We start from the raw sequence: 16,807 nt of genomic DNA, 5'->3' as shown, positions 1-16,807 counted from the left end.
TTAACATTGTTGGTCATCAGATACAGAAATATTAAAAATAGCTTAAGTTATTTAATTGTTGGTATACATGAACACATGACAGAATAATCTATCCAGCAAAGACAGCTGCACAAAGGGGCTGATTATTGTTCTGAAGGGAACATTTGTCAGGTTCATAGTAAAATGCATATTGACTTTTGGGTTATTTAACCGGGTGTGTTTGACAATTTTAAAAGTGCTACTTGATATGGCTTTAGTTATTTCAACACTTTTAACAGTAGAATAAAGTCAAGCAAAGAATTGGAGGAGATGGAAAAGAAGTAAAGCTCAAAATGGAACATTTTCTCAAGGGATCGGCCCAAAAGAGAGGACACAACAGTGCTGCAGAGCACACATAAAACATAAAAATTAGTAAACAAGGGTGAACAGCTGCAGATGCAATTATACAGAATAATGATGTGTTAGTAATGAGGCAGTTTAAAATATCTGATTACATTTATTCAGCAAAGATGGCAAAGGGAAGAAAAAGGACAGCAACGCTGATCGAAGAGAATACAGTGATGCTGGAGAGAAGGAATGCCTTGGATAGAATCAATTCAGGCAGATTTAGAAAAAAAAATTAGTGTGCCTGTACGTGACTGGGAGTATCCTTTGGACTAGCAACTAGTTAGGAAGGATACAAGGATCAAATCTATCATCATCATCAGGTGCCAGGCCCAGTTTGAGCTTTGACTGCCATGGCCCACACACTCCTGTTTCGGGTCAAGTGGATCAATTCATTGGTATTCATTTCCAGTTCTCTGTCTGCTGTCTCCATCATCATTTGTCTTTGCCTTCCTCTTGCTTTCTTCCCTTCAATCTTTCCCATAATTACCATGTATTCTAACTCCTCTTTCCTAGTCACATGTCCAATGAAGTTACGGTGCCTTTTCATGATCACACACATTATTTCTCTATCTGTGCTTGCTCTGTTCATGTCATCCTTGTTAGATATTCGTTTCCTCCATGATATTCTTTACATGCTCCTCAAAAACCACATCAAATCTATAGTGAAAGCATAAAGGTTTGCGAAAGCCACAGAGTTGCAGCTTTGGGAGATATCAAATATTTCAAGAGAGACTGATAGGATTACCAATGCAAACACTATTGACATGGTGTACAAAAGGGATTTGATTAAAGTAACTCGTGGAATAGCAGCACAGAACAGACCATAGAATAATAATAATACAGCACAGAAGCGGGTGGGGCTTTTGTCCCATGTTGTCTGCTTCAATCATCATATTAATCTAAACCATGTGTCCCCAACCTGAGCTCCACAGACCCCTTGCTTAATGGTATTGAGCCATGACATTAAAAAGTTTGAGAACTCCGGATCTAAAATGCCTGCACATAATGCCAATCCTCCACTGGTTCCATGTGCCAAAAATTCCCCCACCCATCCCTTGTTCTGTTATAAACAGAGACTTTCCTGCTCAATTTTGATAAGGGTTCTCAACCGAAATGCAACTTATGCCATTTAACACATTGAGTTCTTTTAGCATTGTTTCTTCAGATTTCAGCAAGTACAAAAGGTTCTCTAATAATTTCCCTACCACTGGCATAAGGTTCATTCATCTAACCCATTATCTTTATCACTAGTGTTTGTTTTCCAGAAACTAATTCACAACCAAAGTATACCATCCAAGATTTTGTCCTGTACCTCTCAGTTTCCCCCTACAGCCATTCTCTTCTTGCAAGGCCAAACCACAAATAACAAAGCATTTCAGGTAGCACAGAATGTTCTCCGGTTTGCATGATCTTGTTTCTGCATCGATCTTGTTTCACCAAACAAGTCATTAAGCTTGAATTTCAATTAGTGATGATCAATGGAAGAACAGATAAACATTGTGATTAACAAAAGGTCCTCCTCCTTTAATTAAGCAATATGTCTTAATCCTCAAATTCTGAACTTTAAAAATATTCTAGGATTGAAGCTCTCCACTGAAGTTAAATTTTTAGAAGTAATCTCAATAAGGGTTTTTAAAAAAATGAAAGCATCCATCAAAAAGGACCCTCACCAGCAAGGACATGTCCTATTCTCATAACGACCATCAGGGAGGAGGTACAGGAGCTTGAAGACATACACTTAATGTTTTAGGAACAGCTTCTTCTCCTCCACCATTAGATTTTTGAATAGTCCATGAACCATTGAACCCTGCCTCACTATTTTGCTTTCTTTTTGCACTATCATATTTTCTCATTGTTACTTAAAGTAACTTTTTATGTATTGCACTATACTGCTGCTGCAAAACAAATTTCGTGACATATAATAAATTTGATTCTGATTTTGAAAATGATTTAATCAAAATTATTTAATCAAAACTGCTCAAGACAGGATGCTGGCAAAGCCTGTTTGTAGAAGTTTAATATTTCCAATATATCTGGCACTTTTTTGGATAGCATTTATCTTCTTGAAATAATGATTGAATTAGACCAAAATCACATACACTTAATTTCTTATGAACAACAAAGCACCTGAAAACAACTTGCATGCAATGTGGGAAGTGGTAAAGGTAGCATATGACAGCTAAGTCCCATATGAAAAAGGCTGATTTTTTAAAATCTTCATATCTTCATTTATTAATAGTATTCTTTTGACAATGAAGAATGCACAGTGTCTCACTTCATGATGGGAAAAGGTAAAATAGGAAGTTACATAAGACTATCTCGTTTCAAGTAATAAAAAATTGAACATATTTCACTTTACCAATTACAAAAATACTAACATATTTTGCATTTTAATTATTATAGAACAATGGTTTTATTTGCTTTGTCTTATTTTTAGCTTTTCCATGTTAGTGAATCGCAGAGAAATTCATTCTTAACAGCTTATTAAGTATTGGGAATAAAAACAGAGGACAAAATATTTAACATCAGATGGGACTTGTCGAAAGAGGAGTCAATTTTTCAGGTGAAAGACACAGTGTCAGTTAGAGCATTTCTGAGAGCAGGTCTTCCATTTGCTATTAGTGATCTAAATGTGCCAGATTTGTTTAAGGAGCTGTCAGATGATGCACTCCAGGCAAGTGTATACTTGGTGGGTGTTAGAGACAAGACTGCTGAATAAAAATGGCTCAGTGCTTATAGAAATCCAATTCCAGATGCAGCAGAACTGGCCACCCCCAAGATCAACCTCACTGGCCAATTTCAAATCCACAAGTAAAATATCCCTTGGGAAACTACCATTCTCGACCATGAGGAACAGGTTGCACATTTCAGTATAATCTACTTCGTATTTAATTTCTGATTTAGGATGATCAGCAAATCTATTTTGTTTTAATGCAAGAAACATTGTACTAAGCAATTAATCTCCTCACTCCAGCTTTACATTCAAAATTATTGCATATACAGTAGATTCCAGTGCTCTCCTTCCAATACATTTTTTCTTTCTCCCACCACTCACTAGAGCACAGAGACTGAGAAATGATGAAGTGTTTGATTTTTGACGGTTGCTGGATATCAAATGGCTTCTGTCACAACTCAATCAATTCTTCAATAAAAAGTCGAGACTACTTGCTGCACAGTCAATAGTCATTCTGTATCAGTTCTGAATACACTGGAAAGTTGCTTCCTCAAAAAATTTTTTGGATATGATAGACCGCTTGAAGCTGAACATAAATATAATTTAAAATTACTTGTATCACATAGAAACTTGGAGAATCAAGAAATTAACATTTATTGAATACAACAAATTTAATTGTTATATTCAGTGCTGATGCTTTGCAATAGTTCAATTAAGCTAAAATGCTTTGTTGACGATTTTCATTTGTACTCAGTGTCTGAGGCTTCTTGCTTAAATGTGCAACAATAATCAGCCACCATTGGATTCCAGTTGCCCTGAAACAGTTCCTCCATGACTGCAATATCCTGGTGAAACTTTTCACCAAGCTTGTCACTGACAGCGTCAAGATTTGACGTGAAGAAATCTAAATAGGAATGCAGAAAATAAATCTTTCATGAGATGCTGCACTTCATGGCTTTGTATACTTGAATCATGTTGTCAACCAGCTGCACGTAGTTTGGTGCTCTGTAGTTGCAAGGAAATATTCGACAACATCCTTGAATGCTTTCTATGCTATTTTCTCTAGTCTCACTAGAAGTTCATCGAATTGACTCTCATCGATGACCTGTTTGATTTGTGGCCCAACAAAAAGTGTCTTCCTTAATCTTGACATCAGTAATTCTGGAAACATTCGTCTCAAATATTGAAATCCTTCACAGAAATATTTGTGCTGGTGACAGCAGATTCCATCTTTGCAGTTTTGAAGTTAGTAATTCTGTTTTTGCCTTTGACAAACCCAAGTTTCCGACCAGGTCATTTAACTCAGATTGTGTTATCAGATGGGTCTCACTCAACACACAGGGTTCAAAATCTGTATCGTTATCAGTGATGTTTTACATTCCCGGCCTGTGCATCATGGCATCTTCATCTGCCTCCTCTAGACTCTATGTCTCTGGTGGCTTTGGTACTGAAAGACTATTGCCATGTTGCACAGGTCTCATGGGTGTAAGAGAGATGGGGGTATTCAGTGGATTTCTTGTTTTTAGCAGAGAAACCAGACACACTGGTCAGACAGAAGAAGTTGTCTGTCACATGATCCTTCTGATCTCACCATATCATTGGGACAGTGAACAGCATTGACTTCCAAGTACCTTTGAGCCAAACTCCTAAGATCGACAGCCTGAGCTCCTCACATTTGTTGCGCCAATTTTACAACCAAAGTAGAGCTCATAGGCTTTCTAAATAAGAGGAGTCATGCTCCATCTTTGAGATTTAAGCGTTTGCTCGCCACAAGTATAACAGAAAGTATTGCGGCTGTTGCAACACTGGCGAGACATTTTGCTATCACCGATACTCCTGAAAATACAATCACACAATATGCTATGCGTGCAGAGCATGCGCATCAATGTGATCGCAAACTGATATATATGTAAACACAATAGACAGAAAGGTGTGTGTGCGATACTCTTATAGTCTTCTAAAATCTGCCCTGCCATGCAGCATCCATCCTGCAGTCCTAATGACTCTCTATACAGCACCCTAGCTCTGAGATCTTTTTTTATTTACTACAGAATGTACATTTGCCAGCAAGATGATCTATACAGGGGGTCTAAAACCCTGTTTCCTTAAATGCACTTGTATCCCTGACCTGCAGCCATGTTTCCTATGTGGAATCCGGCAAGAAGTACAACCACAATCAGCATTGTTTCCATTGGTTTTAACCAGCGATAGTTTATTCAGTCACATTAAGACATCTTTATTAACTGTACAGAACTTGGAAGCAGTTGTGATTCTCAGCTGTATCAGGCTGAAACAGGAATATTTAATCATATTCATCAAGCTCTGTTGCCTGAGATCACCGTTCCATAGGCCGCCCCAGAAGTAAAATGACATTCTCCGTAAATTCTAGACTGTTGTGCGTAAAAATCTCAGGAAATCAGCAATTTCTGATACTGAAACCACCCCATCTGGCACCAATCATTCCACAGTTAAAGATACTTAGATCACATTTCTTTCCCATTTTGATGCTTGAACTAAACGACAACTGAACCTCGTGATCGTATCCATGCTTTTATGCATTCAGTTGCTGCCACATGATTGGCTGATTAGATATTTGCATTATGAGCAGGTGTACAGGTGTACCTAGTAAAGTGGCCAACCAGTTTATGTTTGAGATCCACTGTTATGTTATTTTTTTTTAAATCAGCTAATATTTTTAATCTAGTCTTTTTTAAATTAAGTTGATATCAAGTCACCCACCTACAGTCTCCTCAATTAAAATTCCAAAAGTTCTAAGGTTTTTGTGTTTGATAGCATAAGATACATACCAAATACGGTTTATAAAGACCTTGTTAGTCCTGCAATTTTAGTACCAGATTTTGAGCTACTTAGTATCTCCAAATTAACTTAAAAATATTTGAATTATGACAATACAGATTTAACAAGTTATATTGTATATTTGTAATACAAGTTGTTTTTGCATTGCTAATTACATCATATTTTAAGGGTTCCTTGGAGACAAAATAAAAAGTTGGCTTCAATGGAACTGACACTAATACACCCAATAAACTAATTGCCAATATGGGACTCTGGCTTGATTTCAATTCAGTTTGGTTTCATTCCCCAACATCACTACACCATTACCGGTCCAGCTTTCTTTAATTCGAACTGCTTTATACTACAACAGTAGCTCAGGAGACCGAAATTGGGATTGTGCTCCATTACGTGGATATACAATCAAAGCATCCAAGGAAACCAGGCTGGGATTATTGAACAAACATCTTTACTGCATATCAGTGGCTCAAGGTCTGCCATGGACCTCTTAATAGGACCATCCTTTCAAGATGGCGGCGCGACGCAGTTTGTAGCTGCCTCTCCGGAGTTGATATCTATTATTTGTCAAGCAGGGTGCCATGCACAATCCTAATCTGATGAAAAACGGATGTGGGAGCATGGAGGAACATCTAGAAATCTCCAGGAAGGCCTTCTTTGTTGCTGCTGTTGTTGTGAGGTCTGGGTCTCTGCTGGGAAGAACAAGCCCCCAGTCCTCGGGGTCGCGTTGCTGATGGTTGGTGGCGGAGGTGTCATAGTGCACTCAGCAGAGGATGGTGCTCAGAGAGGCTGTGCCGGAGGGGATGGTCAGAGGCTCGGAAGTTCAACAGACTCTGAGTCCGCCACGGTCGGGGCGCTTTCACTGTGAAGCTGGGTCCGGCAGCAGTTTCATTGTGTGCTGCGTCTGCGAGGCTGAGTCCAGTGGCGCCGTGGAAGTCCTTAGCGGGGGTATTCCCTACTGCCGCCTGCTTGGGATGACGGCACTATTGGGACCCTGAGGACTTGTGGAAACTGTGCGGTGGTTTCTTTTGAACTTATAATCTTTTAACATCTTTGGACTATTTTTTACTGTGCCCATGGTCTGTTTTTTTTTATCAATTATGGTATTGTTTGCACTGTTGTAACTATGTGGTTTTGTGTAGGTCTTGTAGCTTTAGTTTTTGATTTGTTGGGTAGTTGAGTTGGTCTCCTGACTTGGTGTGCCTGGATAGTCGTTTTGTCTGGTGGGTTTGGAGCTCTTTTCCAGGGAACGCGCTAAGATGGTAGCACGATATTAATACGCAGCAGCCTCTCTGGCCTCTGGATTTGGGGATTGCCAAACGTTATGTGGATTTTCTGGTGTAGTCTATTTTGTGATATCATTCTGGAGGAATGTTGTCTCATTTTTTAACTGCTTTGCAGTTGTGGTTTCTAAATGACAATAAACTGAAATTCAATTCAATTCAATTAAGTGAGACCATCGAAGAGAATCAGCAAGGTACATTCATATACTTTCCTCTACCCAGCTAAAGACTTCAATCCATCTCCCCATAACATTCAATTATACTATGATCCCTCAACAGATACAACAGGGGAATTTCTCCATTCACAGTTTTGTGTCAGTTATCAACTACTATGCTAAAGTATACATTACCTCTTGTTTCAGTGTTAATTGAGCCATAATTTCATCATGATTTATGAGGGATAATTCATCCGTTTCATCATTTTGATCCAAGTCAGATAAATTCTGTGCATCTGTTCGCCTGAGACAAACAATACAAAAATATTCAATGGGGATATTAACAGGGCAATTCCAAGCACCATAAAAATAAGGCAGAAGTATAAACCAGGATATTGTTCAGTTTATTTCAGAAGCAAAATGCAATGAATTTGATAACTAAATATACACAATTCTAGTGAGAATAGTTTATCTTTTATGCTACTGATAAGAAATTAGTTGAGATGTTACTCCCCTATAATATCCTAAAATGGTAATATGGAAGAATTGAATGCTCAATCTTGTTTACAGTTGCAACACTGTGATAAAGCTGTATCGTAAATGTCATACAATCACCATCTTTCAAGGACATGACTTGGTGCTTAGTTTACTTTCAACTTAATGGGGTTTGAAGCTTTGTGAGACAGTTTCTTACAAGTATTGAATCACACAGCAACTGTTCTGGACTTGGAGAAATTTAGCAAATTAAGCAACATGTATGAAGGAAAATAAACAGTCAACATTTCAGGATGAGAACCTTCATCAGGACTGGAAGGCAAGGGGGCAAAAACTGGATTAAGAAGGTGGGAAGGATAGGGAATACAAGTTGGCATGTGATAGGTGAAACTTAGTGAGGGGGATGGTGGGGGGGGGAATGAAGAAAGAAGCTGGGAGGTGATAGGTGGAAGAGGCTGAAGAAGAGAAACCATATAGGAGAGGAAAATGGACCATGAAGAAAGGGAGGAGGGGCACCAGTGGGAGGTGATGGGAGGGTGATGAGAAGGGGTAAGAGGGGAACCTGAATGGAGAATGGAAAAGGAAAAAAAGAGAAGGGAGATGGTGGAAAATTACCAGAGGTTAAATAAATTAATATTCATGCCTTGGAGAAACGGAGGAGGAGAGGTCACCTGATAGAGATGTATAAAACAATGACAGACATTGATCGTGTGGATAGTCAGAGGCTTTTTCCCAGCCCTAAAATGGCTAGCATGAGAGGGCACAGTTTTAAGGTGCCTGGAAGTAGGTACAGAAGGGATGTCAGGGTTAAGTTTTATTTTTAAACTCAGAGAGTAGTGAGTGCGTGGAATGGGCTGCCGGTGACTGTGATGAAGGCCGATACAATAAGGTCTTTTAAGAGGCTCCTGGATAGATACATGGAGCTTAGAAAAATAGAAGACTATGGGTAACCCTAGGTCATTTCTAAAATAAGTACATTTTCTGCACAGCATTGAGGGCTGAAGGGCCTGTATTGTGCTGAAGGTTTTCTATGTTTCTTTGCTTCCATGTTTCTATCTATGAATTGGAGGTTACCTAAATGGAATCTGAAGTGTTGTTCCTCCAACCTGAATGTGACATCATCATGGCAGAAGAGAATGTCTCCCTTCTCTCTCTCTATCCATTCCCCATTTGTCTTATATAAAAAAAAAATCAGAAGAATGTCACAGACAAGATCTTGTTTTGATTAGGAGTGGTATAAGCTTGTAAATCTTCAATCCCACCTGTCACTTCTATCTTGGTTTTCCTTTACATTAGTTGATTTTGAAAAATCATTGTGAAGGAGCTCTTCTTCATTAGGAGAGTCTACAGGCTCCTGGAATGAAATTAACTTGATTATGTAATGTTTTGGGGAAGAAAAAAATACTAGGAATTACATTTGCTCACAGACCAGCAGCACACTTTTAATTTAAATTAGACACAGTCTCAATCATCTACAGCTTTCCTAATACATTGCAAATAGACATTCTTAAGTATTATCTACCATTGATGATAACACCGTCTAAAAATGTGCTAAAAGCTGCCGAGCAGTTGAACTAGTGTAATATAAGACAAAAGTTAAAGATGGAATCACTTACAGTATCAGCACACATCGGTATTTCCTGAATAGCCAGAAAAAAAGAATAAAAATGACGAACACTGGGTTGTTTTTCCCCAGTAAATATTAAACTCTAAGTGCTAAATATCAATTGGCTACTGTAAAATATCCAAAAATATGATCTGCAAAAATCCAGTACTGAATATTACAAACTAGAAAAAAGTGTACAGAACCATTAAATTATCAAACATTGAAGTATGGAAAGTAATATCCTATGGATTATTTCATGTGAATCAAGATGCACCTTTAGCAGATTTGGCAAATATTCAGTTGATACCCCTTAAAACGCAATATATTTAGATTAATTTCATGGCTCTGTATTATTTTTTTAAAGTATTACAAAAATCTGCAGAAAGCTACTTTTGGAAACTGTTACAGTCAGTACTTGCATGAGTGCCAAGAGATATTTATTACCCAAAATAGTTTTCAGGAATTAGTGTAGTAGTAGCAGCAGCCACTAATGTGAGAGGCATTAAATTTACTGCTGAATAGTCTACTGGGTAGTGAAGGGTTTAAAATACTTATTTAACTTCTGTAGCATTAAATTTTATGCCTTCCGTTACCACATACAAGCATAAACACGCCTTGGACTCTCAAACTGCAGGGCGAGAGCATTTTATCCAAAGCTCTAATAAAAGTGAAGTGTTTCCAAAGGGCCATAAGCGCTTTGAAAAAAATGCAACCGGTCAATTATCTAAAATTTACTGAGTGATTATTTTGTCTCCCAATCTCAACAGGTATTAAATACGTTTCATTCAAGATTAATGTGATGCATGTTCAAAGAAAAGCAATGATTAACAAAATGGAGAAACCTGTGGTTAGTTTTAAGTATAAATTTTAAGAAAAAAATAATGGATTATCCTTTTCAGACAAGTAACTGACAACTAGTTACATGTTTACTATTCTTCAAAGGTTTATATATTTCCTCAAAATCATGCAAAAAGGTTAGAGTAAAAAGCAAAATCAATCCATTTTCATGACTGCAGCCATTTGAAAGTATTCTGAAAACCAATAGCCATTCTCCATGCAAGCAGTTACATGTATAGCAGTATGAAGTACGTTAAAGGCATATGTATTAGAAACTAAAAGCTACACCATGACCAACAACCACAGATTTCTAAACTACAACTTTGATCAATAACTGGAGTACTAAAAAGCATTTCAGTATTTTGCATACAGCTGAACTTGATGCAGAAATTAAACTGTGTGCCATACCTGCATGCTCATCGAGAGAGCAAAGTAAATTCTGTCTAAATGTCCAAATAATGCAATGCAAGATGATTTTTCAGCTTAAAACTATGTTGGATACTAATGTAACAGACATGTACTTCTTATTACAACTTGATTAGAAGTGACAAGCAAAAGAGAGGCAAAGCAACTAATACTTGTACAATGCCTTCTGATTTTTAATAGCACTAGCAAAGAGCACTGGGACATTTTACTCCAAAGTTATTAAAGCTTAGTCATAAAAGGCAGATTTAGAGAGCACACTAAAGAAAGATGGGTTCAAAGATCAAGTTGTCTGGGGAAAGAATTCTATCATAGGGTTTTGACAAGAGGCCAATAAGTGAAGCAAGAGATGAACAAGAGAGCAAATTAAAGGAATGTCATGACTCAGATGTTGGGTAAGCAAAAACTACTGAGATAGGAAAAGATGAACCCCAGAAAATGAAAGCTTTCATAGAAGTATTGCTTAACTGAGTTAGTGTAGGTTAAAAAACACAAGGAAAGATGTGTGGGTTAAGATAAAGGTGAAGTCACCCTTTTCTTCCATGTACCTCATACATAAAACGAGCAAAGCAACAAGAAGCTTAGTGTTAGACTAATACCACAATGTCATGGTTGGCATAAGACCGTTGAATTTTTTCCCCTGCAAGTCTAAACAAGGATATTCTAGATGCACTGATGTTATATACCTGGAATTGGAACTAGTAAAATTGTTTAGAGTTTAAAGATGGATACAGGTCAGTACACCTTGAGGATGCAAGCTAGCTTAACAAAAGGAACTGGATCAAATATTTTGAAAACTCTTAACTAGTTAAGGAAGTTGACCCATGTCTTATTTCAGACAACTATCAATGGTAGAAATGCCAATTAAGAGTTTTCTTGGAGAAAGCTACACATCTTAGCTGTACCACTAATTGGTTTTGTAGCTTTTTATGTGATATCCCACCTTCTCAGTGGGACATATACAAGACTACACAGTGGATAGTTGGTTGGGGTGTTAATTTTATTAATAATGAGTTTTAAAGCACAATGAAATAAGCAGCACAATAGAAAACCATTCCAACATGCTTTTCTCTACAGCCAAGCACCATGCTTCAGATGCTACTTACTGCTTCAGGGTGAGAGAGGTCTCCATTGGTTTGGCTGGATGAATACAGATTAACGTATTCACCCTCACCAGCATCCTCACTATTGCTCTCGCTCTACAGGAGAGAAGACCATAAGGTCTCAAGATATTCACTCCCACTTCTGTTCACAATTCTTAAAACTCATGGCAATATTCAAAGTGTAAGCAAGCCTCATAACTCACTGATCTTGAGCTCAATATCGCATATTTATTCAACTCCTTTTGTTCCCAAGCGCACTTAAAATGTGTTTCTACAGTGTTTAGCTCACCTGCTGCTCACATATTTATCATGATTTTAATGATGTGCAGCTTAATTCACTTGGGAGAACAAAACAGCCAAGCAATGCATTTGCTGGTGCACAACTAACTTTGGCATGTTAGTTGGGCACCAGCAAATCCATCACACGCCAAAACATTTGCATCAGAAATGAGTTATTTCCTTTTTTTGCCTCTCCCTTGCTTGCAGTGATTCACATATGCACAAAGAGTGTGAGAATCACTTTTCAAAACCATCTACATATACCCGTATTTAATGTTCTGATGAAGAGACACAAGATAACTTGTTAACCTACAATTTCAGAATATTGTTTCATCAGATTATATTAGTGTCTAAGTATTATTTCTAACTAGATTAGGTATGCTCATTTCCACAAGTATACAAGCAATAGTTAAACCAAATAAAGCAAGTCTCACTGATATCAAAGTTTAATACCAATCAAAGATAACTGATATTTGGCATAACGTAGTAATTTTTCCAAGTCCTTATAATTTTAACATAGGGCTCATCGAAATCATATCCAAAATGTATTATAGATTTGAATGCTAATGTTAAATGTCCTGTAATCAATCTCAAATAAAATTTACACACCACAAAATTCACATGGTAGTTTTCAAAGAGTTTTATTCCCCTTTCCAGAAAAAGGGCTGATTTCTATTCTAGAAATATCACATGGATAAAATGTCAAACCAAATTACCAAATGGAGATATTTTGTTATTAATACAGTAACATGGGGCAACACTACAGCATAATGAACAAATGTGAACCCTGGAAGTTGAATCACTAAGATTAGGTGACAAGATAAAAGACAAAAGTAAACATTTTTAATGTTCATACTTCACATCCAACTCTATACCTGAATCAGTAAGTTAAAGACAATTGCCCACATCATGGGACAGAACTCATACACCAGGTTTTTAGCCGTCTATACAACTTATCACAATAGACTTGCTATTACATTTAGCTGACCCCATGTCTTACAGAAATGTTAATTTTGATTAATAAACTGCAATAGGTGGGAAGTTAATTCTTGTTCTGCTTTATAAAAATTATACTTAAAATCAGTCACAGATAATAAAACTATTAGCATACAGAGTTAAGATATCAATGACGGTGATACAAGGACCAGTTCAACATAAATTTCAAGAAAAATGCCTCAATATTAGCAGGTCGTAAGAGTCATGTGGGCTGTTGTGAACAGTTCTGATGGAACCTAGCAGTATTCACCCATAGAAACTACAGTAACTTCAGGACAGTTGTCACACTGCAAAAAGACTGGCGGTGCAGAGAGGGGGAGAGGGAGAGGGGGAGGGGTAGAGGGGAAGATATTTACCAACACATTGCTTGGAATAGTGGGCTTTAGTTACAACACGTTGGATAGGCTGGGATTGATCTCTTGCTGGAGTGTAAGACACAGGGCCTAAGAGCAAGATTGATATACTGAAGGGAAATGAGGGATTGCTACATTGTCCGTTTCAATGAGACATGGTTCACCACTAACACTCCTGATCTTGCTCTCAGTTCACTGGATGCAGCAGACAGTGGCATCAGGAAAGGGCAGAGGTAGCAGGGTCTGCTTCATGATAAACTCATCATGGTGCTCAGATGTAGTGATCTTGTCTCACTCTTGTTCTCCTGACCAAGTACATCTAATTATTGTGTTGACCACTCTTAACACAGTTCACCACAATGAATGATCCTGACTACAGCTTAGCACTTGACATCTGTCATGACTGCCTTGATAAACAAGAAACTGAGGCATTTCACATTCTTGCCAAGAACTTCATTCAGACAAGCTTGAAGAAATCTCTGCCAAACTACCACCAGCATATCACCTGCAGCACCAGAGGATCCAACACACTCAATCAATGCTACACTACCATCAACAATGCCTATCATTCTGTCACTCAGCCGTATTTCAGGAAATCTCACCATCTGGCTTTTCTCAATCTATCTACATATAGGCAAAGACTAAAGAGCAAGGCACTAGAGGTAAAGACAGCAAAGATGGTCACAGGAGGCAAAAGAAAGGCTATAGGACTACTTTGAGTCAGTGGACTGGGCCATGTTAATGGACTCAGATGATTTCAATGAATATGCCATGGTTCTCACGGACTTTTATCAAGACAAGCATGGACAGGTGAGTCTCCACAAAAATATTTCAGAGTCCTCCACAACCAGAAGCCCTGGATGAACCAAGAGATCCACTGACTAAATTGGTGTTATTTAGGACTGGTGATCCAGTAAAGTACAAAAGGTCCATCCAGAAGGCCATCTCACTTGCAATGTAGCAAATTCTGACTAAACTTGAATCACAGAGGAATGCTTGACAATTGTGGCATGACCTGAATGTCCTCATCTCCCCTTAAATATTTGCCCTTTAGTTCTTGATTCTATGTAACATATACATGTTACATATACATTCTATGTACATATGAACTATGTAACATAAATGGCATAAAATCTTGAGCTCAATGCTTATTTTGATCAACAAAATATAGAAGCACCTTCATGAACTCCCATAGTTCTTGATAATACCATGAGCTCAGTCTGAGGCCTATATGAGAGCATCTTCCACAAGGGTGAATCCAAGGAAAGCATCTGGCCAAGATGATGTACTTGGCAGAGTACTGAGGACCTAACAACTGGCTGGAATTTTTAGAGATATCTTCACCCTCTTGCTTCAACAGTCTGAAGTACCCATATGCTTCAAGCAGGCTTCGACCAGACCAATACCCAAGAAAAATATGATAAACCTGCCTCAATAACTGATGTCCAGATGCAGTTACACCCAATGTGATGAAGTGCTTTGAGAGGTTGGTCATGAAACATATCAGTCCTGCCTGAGGAGTGGCCTGGATCTGCTCCAATTTGCCTACCATCACAACAGGTTAACGCAGGACACCATTTTATCTCCTCTACACTCACATCACCACTAATTACAGCTCCAATGCCATATTTAAGTTTGCTGACAACACCACAGTTGGCAAAATCAATGGGGGTGGCATATAGGAAGGAGATTAAAATTTGGCTGAGTGGTGTCACAACAGCACTCACTTAACATAAACAAAACCAAAGAGCTGATTATTGACAACAGAATTAAGAAGCCAGAGATCCAAAAATTAGTCCTCATAATGGAATAGAGATGGAGAGGGTCAGCAGCTTCAAATTCTTTCTTTGGCATCAATATTTCAGAGGATCTGTCCTGGGATCAGCACGTGAATGTCATTACAAAGAAAGCACAAATGCATCTCTACTTTCTTAGAAGCTTGCATTGATTTGGCACATCAATAAAATCTTTTGACAAACTTTTACAGATGCACAGTGCAGAGTATCTTAACTGGTTGCATCACAGATTGGTATGGAAACACCAATGTCCAGGAACAGAAAGGGCTACAGAAAATGGGAGACATGACCCAGTCTATCATAAGCAAAGCTCTACCATCACTGAATACATTTGCATGCCATAAGAAAGCAGCATCCATCAAAGACTCCCACCAGCCAGGCCTTGCCCTCTTCTCACTACTACTATCTGGCAGGGAGTACAAATGTCTCACGTCTTAGAACAGTTATCTTACAACAGACTCTTGAACTGGCATGAGTAACTTCAAACACCACAACTCTGAACTGATTCTACAATCTACAGACTTCCTATCAAGGACTATTTACAGCTCATGCTCTCAATATAATTTTATTTGCACAATTTGTCTTCTATTGCACATTGGTTATTAGTCAGTCTATGTATAGTTTTCCATGTTTCTTTTTGCCCCCCCATGAAGAAAATTAATTTCAAGGTAGTAGATGGTAACATATACATACTTTGATAACAAGTTTATTTTGAACTTTTAACAAATTGGAGCACAAGAGGCTCAAGGGTGATCATAGTAACATAGAGGGGGAAGAGAGTCTTTTTCCAAGGGTAAGGATTCTGAAACTTTGAGGTGAGAGGGAAAGCATTTAAAGAAGATCCAAGGACCATGTTTGTCCCACATAAAGTGTACTGGGTATATGAAACAAATTGCCACAAAAAAACTGACAAAAGCAGGTACAAAACTGCATTAATAAAGCATTGACAGGTATATAAAGAAGACCATGAGACACATGTAGGAGTAGAATTAGACTATTCAGTCCATCAAGTCTTCTCTGCCATTCAGTCACGGCTGATTTATTACCCCTCAACCACATTCTCCTGCTTTCTCCCTGTAACCTTTGATACAATTCCTAATCAAGAAGCTATCGACTTCCATTTTAAATATACCCAATTACTTGGACTCCACAGTCATCTATGGCAATAAATTCTTAAAGAAATTCCTCGTCTCTGTTCTAAAGGGAAGTCCTTGGATCAAAGAGCAATACAGAATATGGGCCAAATCAAAGAAAATGGGACAGCATTTCAGCCCACATGGACATCAGAAGGAAGGGTCCATTTCTGTGCTGTATGACTCTTTCACTTCTACACATGTACAGTTAAACATGGAAGTGGAAGACTTGCAGTGGTACATTTTAAATCCAGCCTTGAACAGGAGGATAAAAAAAATAAAATTGACTCTCAGTTACATCTGGAAAGGAACCCAACACCACAGTGTGGGATATAGGACAATGAAATAATATGGCACATGGAACGAGATAAGTTTTTTTAAAACATGGATGTTGCTTTGTTAATTATTTTATTTAATAAATTGTTTTAAATATAAAAAATTGAATTTTCATTAAAGTAAATCAACTGAAACTTCCATCACTTGATCACAACTTCATC

The 16,807-nt window shown here is 37.9% G+C and overlaps 1 protein-coding gene across 11 annotated transcripts in view; it reads right to left on the bottom strand.

Annotated features, from left to right (window-relative positions):
• The window catches only part of LOC140731227 (rap guanine nucleotide exchange factor 1-like), a 173,911-nt gene that overhangs the window by 27,370 nt on the left and 129,734 nt on the right, over positions 1–16,807 (bottom strand). For 7 of the 11 annotated variants that reach the window (XM_073052719.1, XM_073052724.1, XM_073052722.1 and 4 more), the window contains 4 exons: positions 11,757–11,849; positions 9,401–9,424; positions 9,047–9,138; positions 7,485–7,593 (listed from right to left, as the gene is read on the bottom strand). In XM_073052719.1, the coding sequence (XP_072908820.1) occupies positions 7,485–7,593; positions 9,047–9,138; positions 9,401–9,424; positions 11,757–11,849 (318 nt within the window). The remainder of the gene's footprint in view (positions 1–7,484; positions 7,594–9,046; positions 9,139–9,400; positions 9,425–11,756; positions 11,850–16,807) is intronic. The other 4 variants (XM_073052721.1, XM_073052728.1, XM_073052726.1 and 1 more) reach the window with 2 other exon arrangements.

The sequence above is a fragment of the Hemitrygon akajei genome, chromosome 7 (assembly GCF_048418815.1).
Source record: "Hemitrygon akajei chromosome 7, sHemAka1.3, whole genome shotgun sequence".
Taxonomy (NCBI): domain Eukaryota; kingdom Metazoa; phylum Chordata; class Chondrichthyes; order Myliobatiformes; family Dasyatidae; genus Hemitrygon; species Hemitrygon akajei.
Note: the sequence above shows the minus strand (reverse complement) of the source record. Positions and strands in the feature narration are given on the sequence as shown.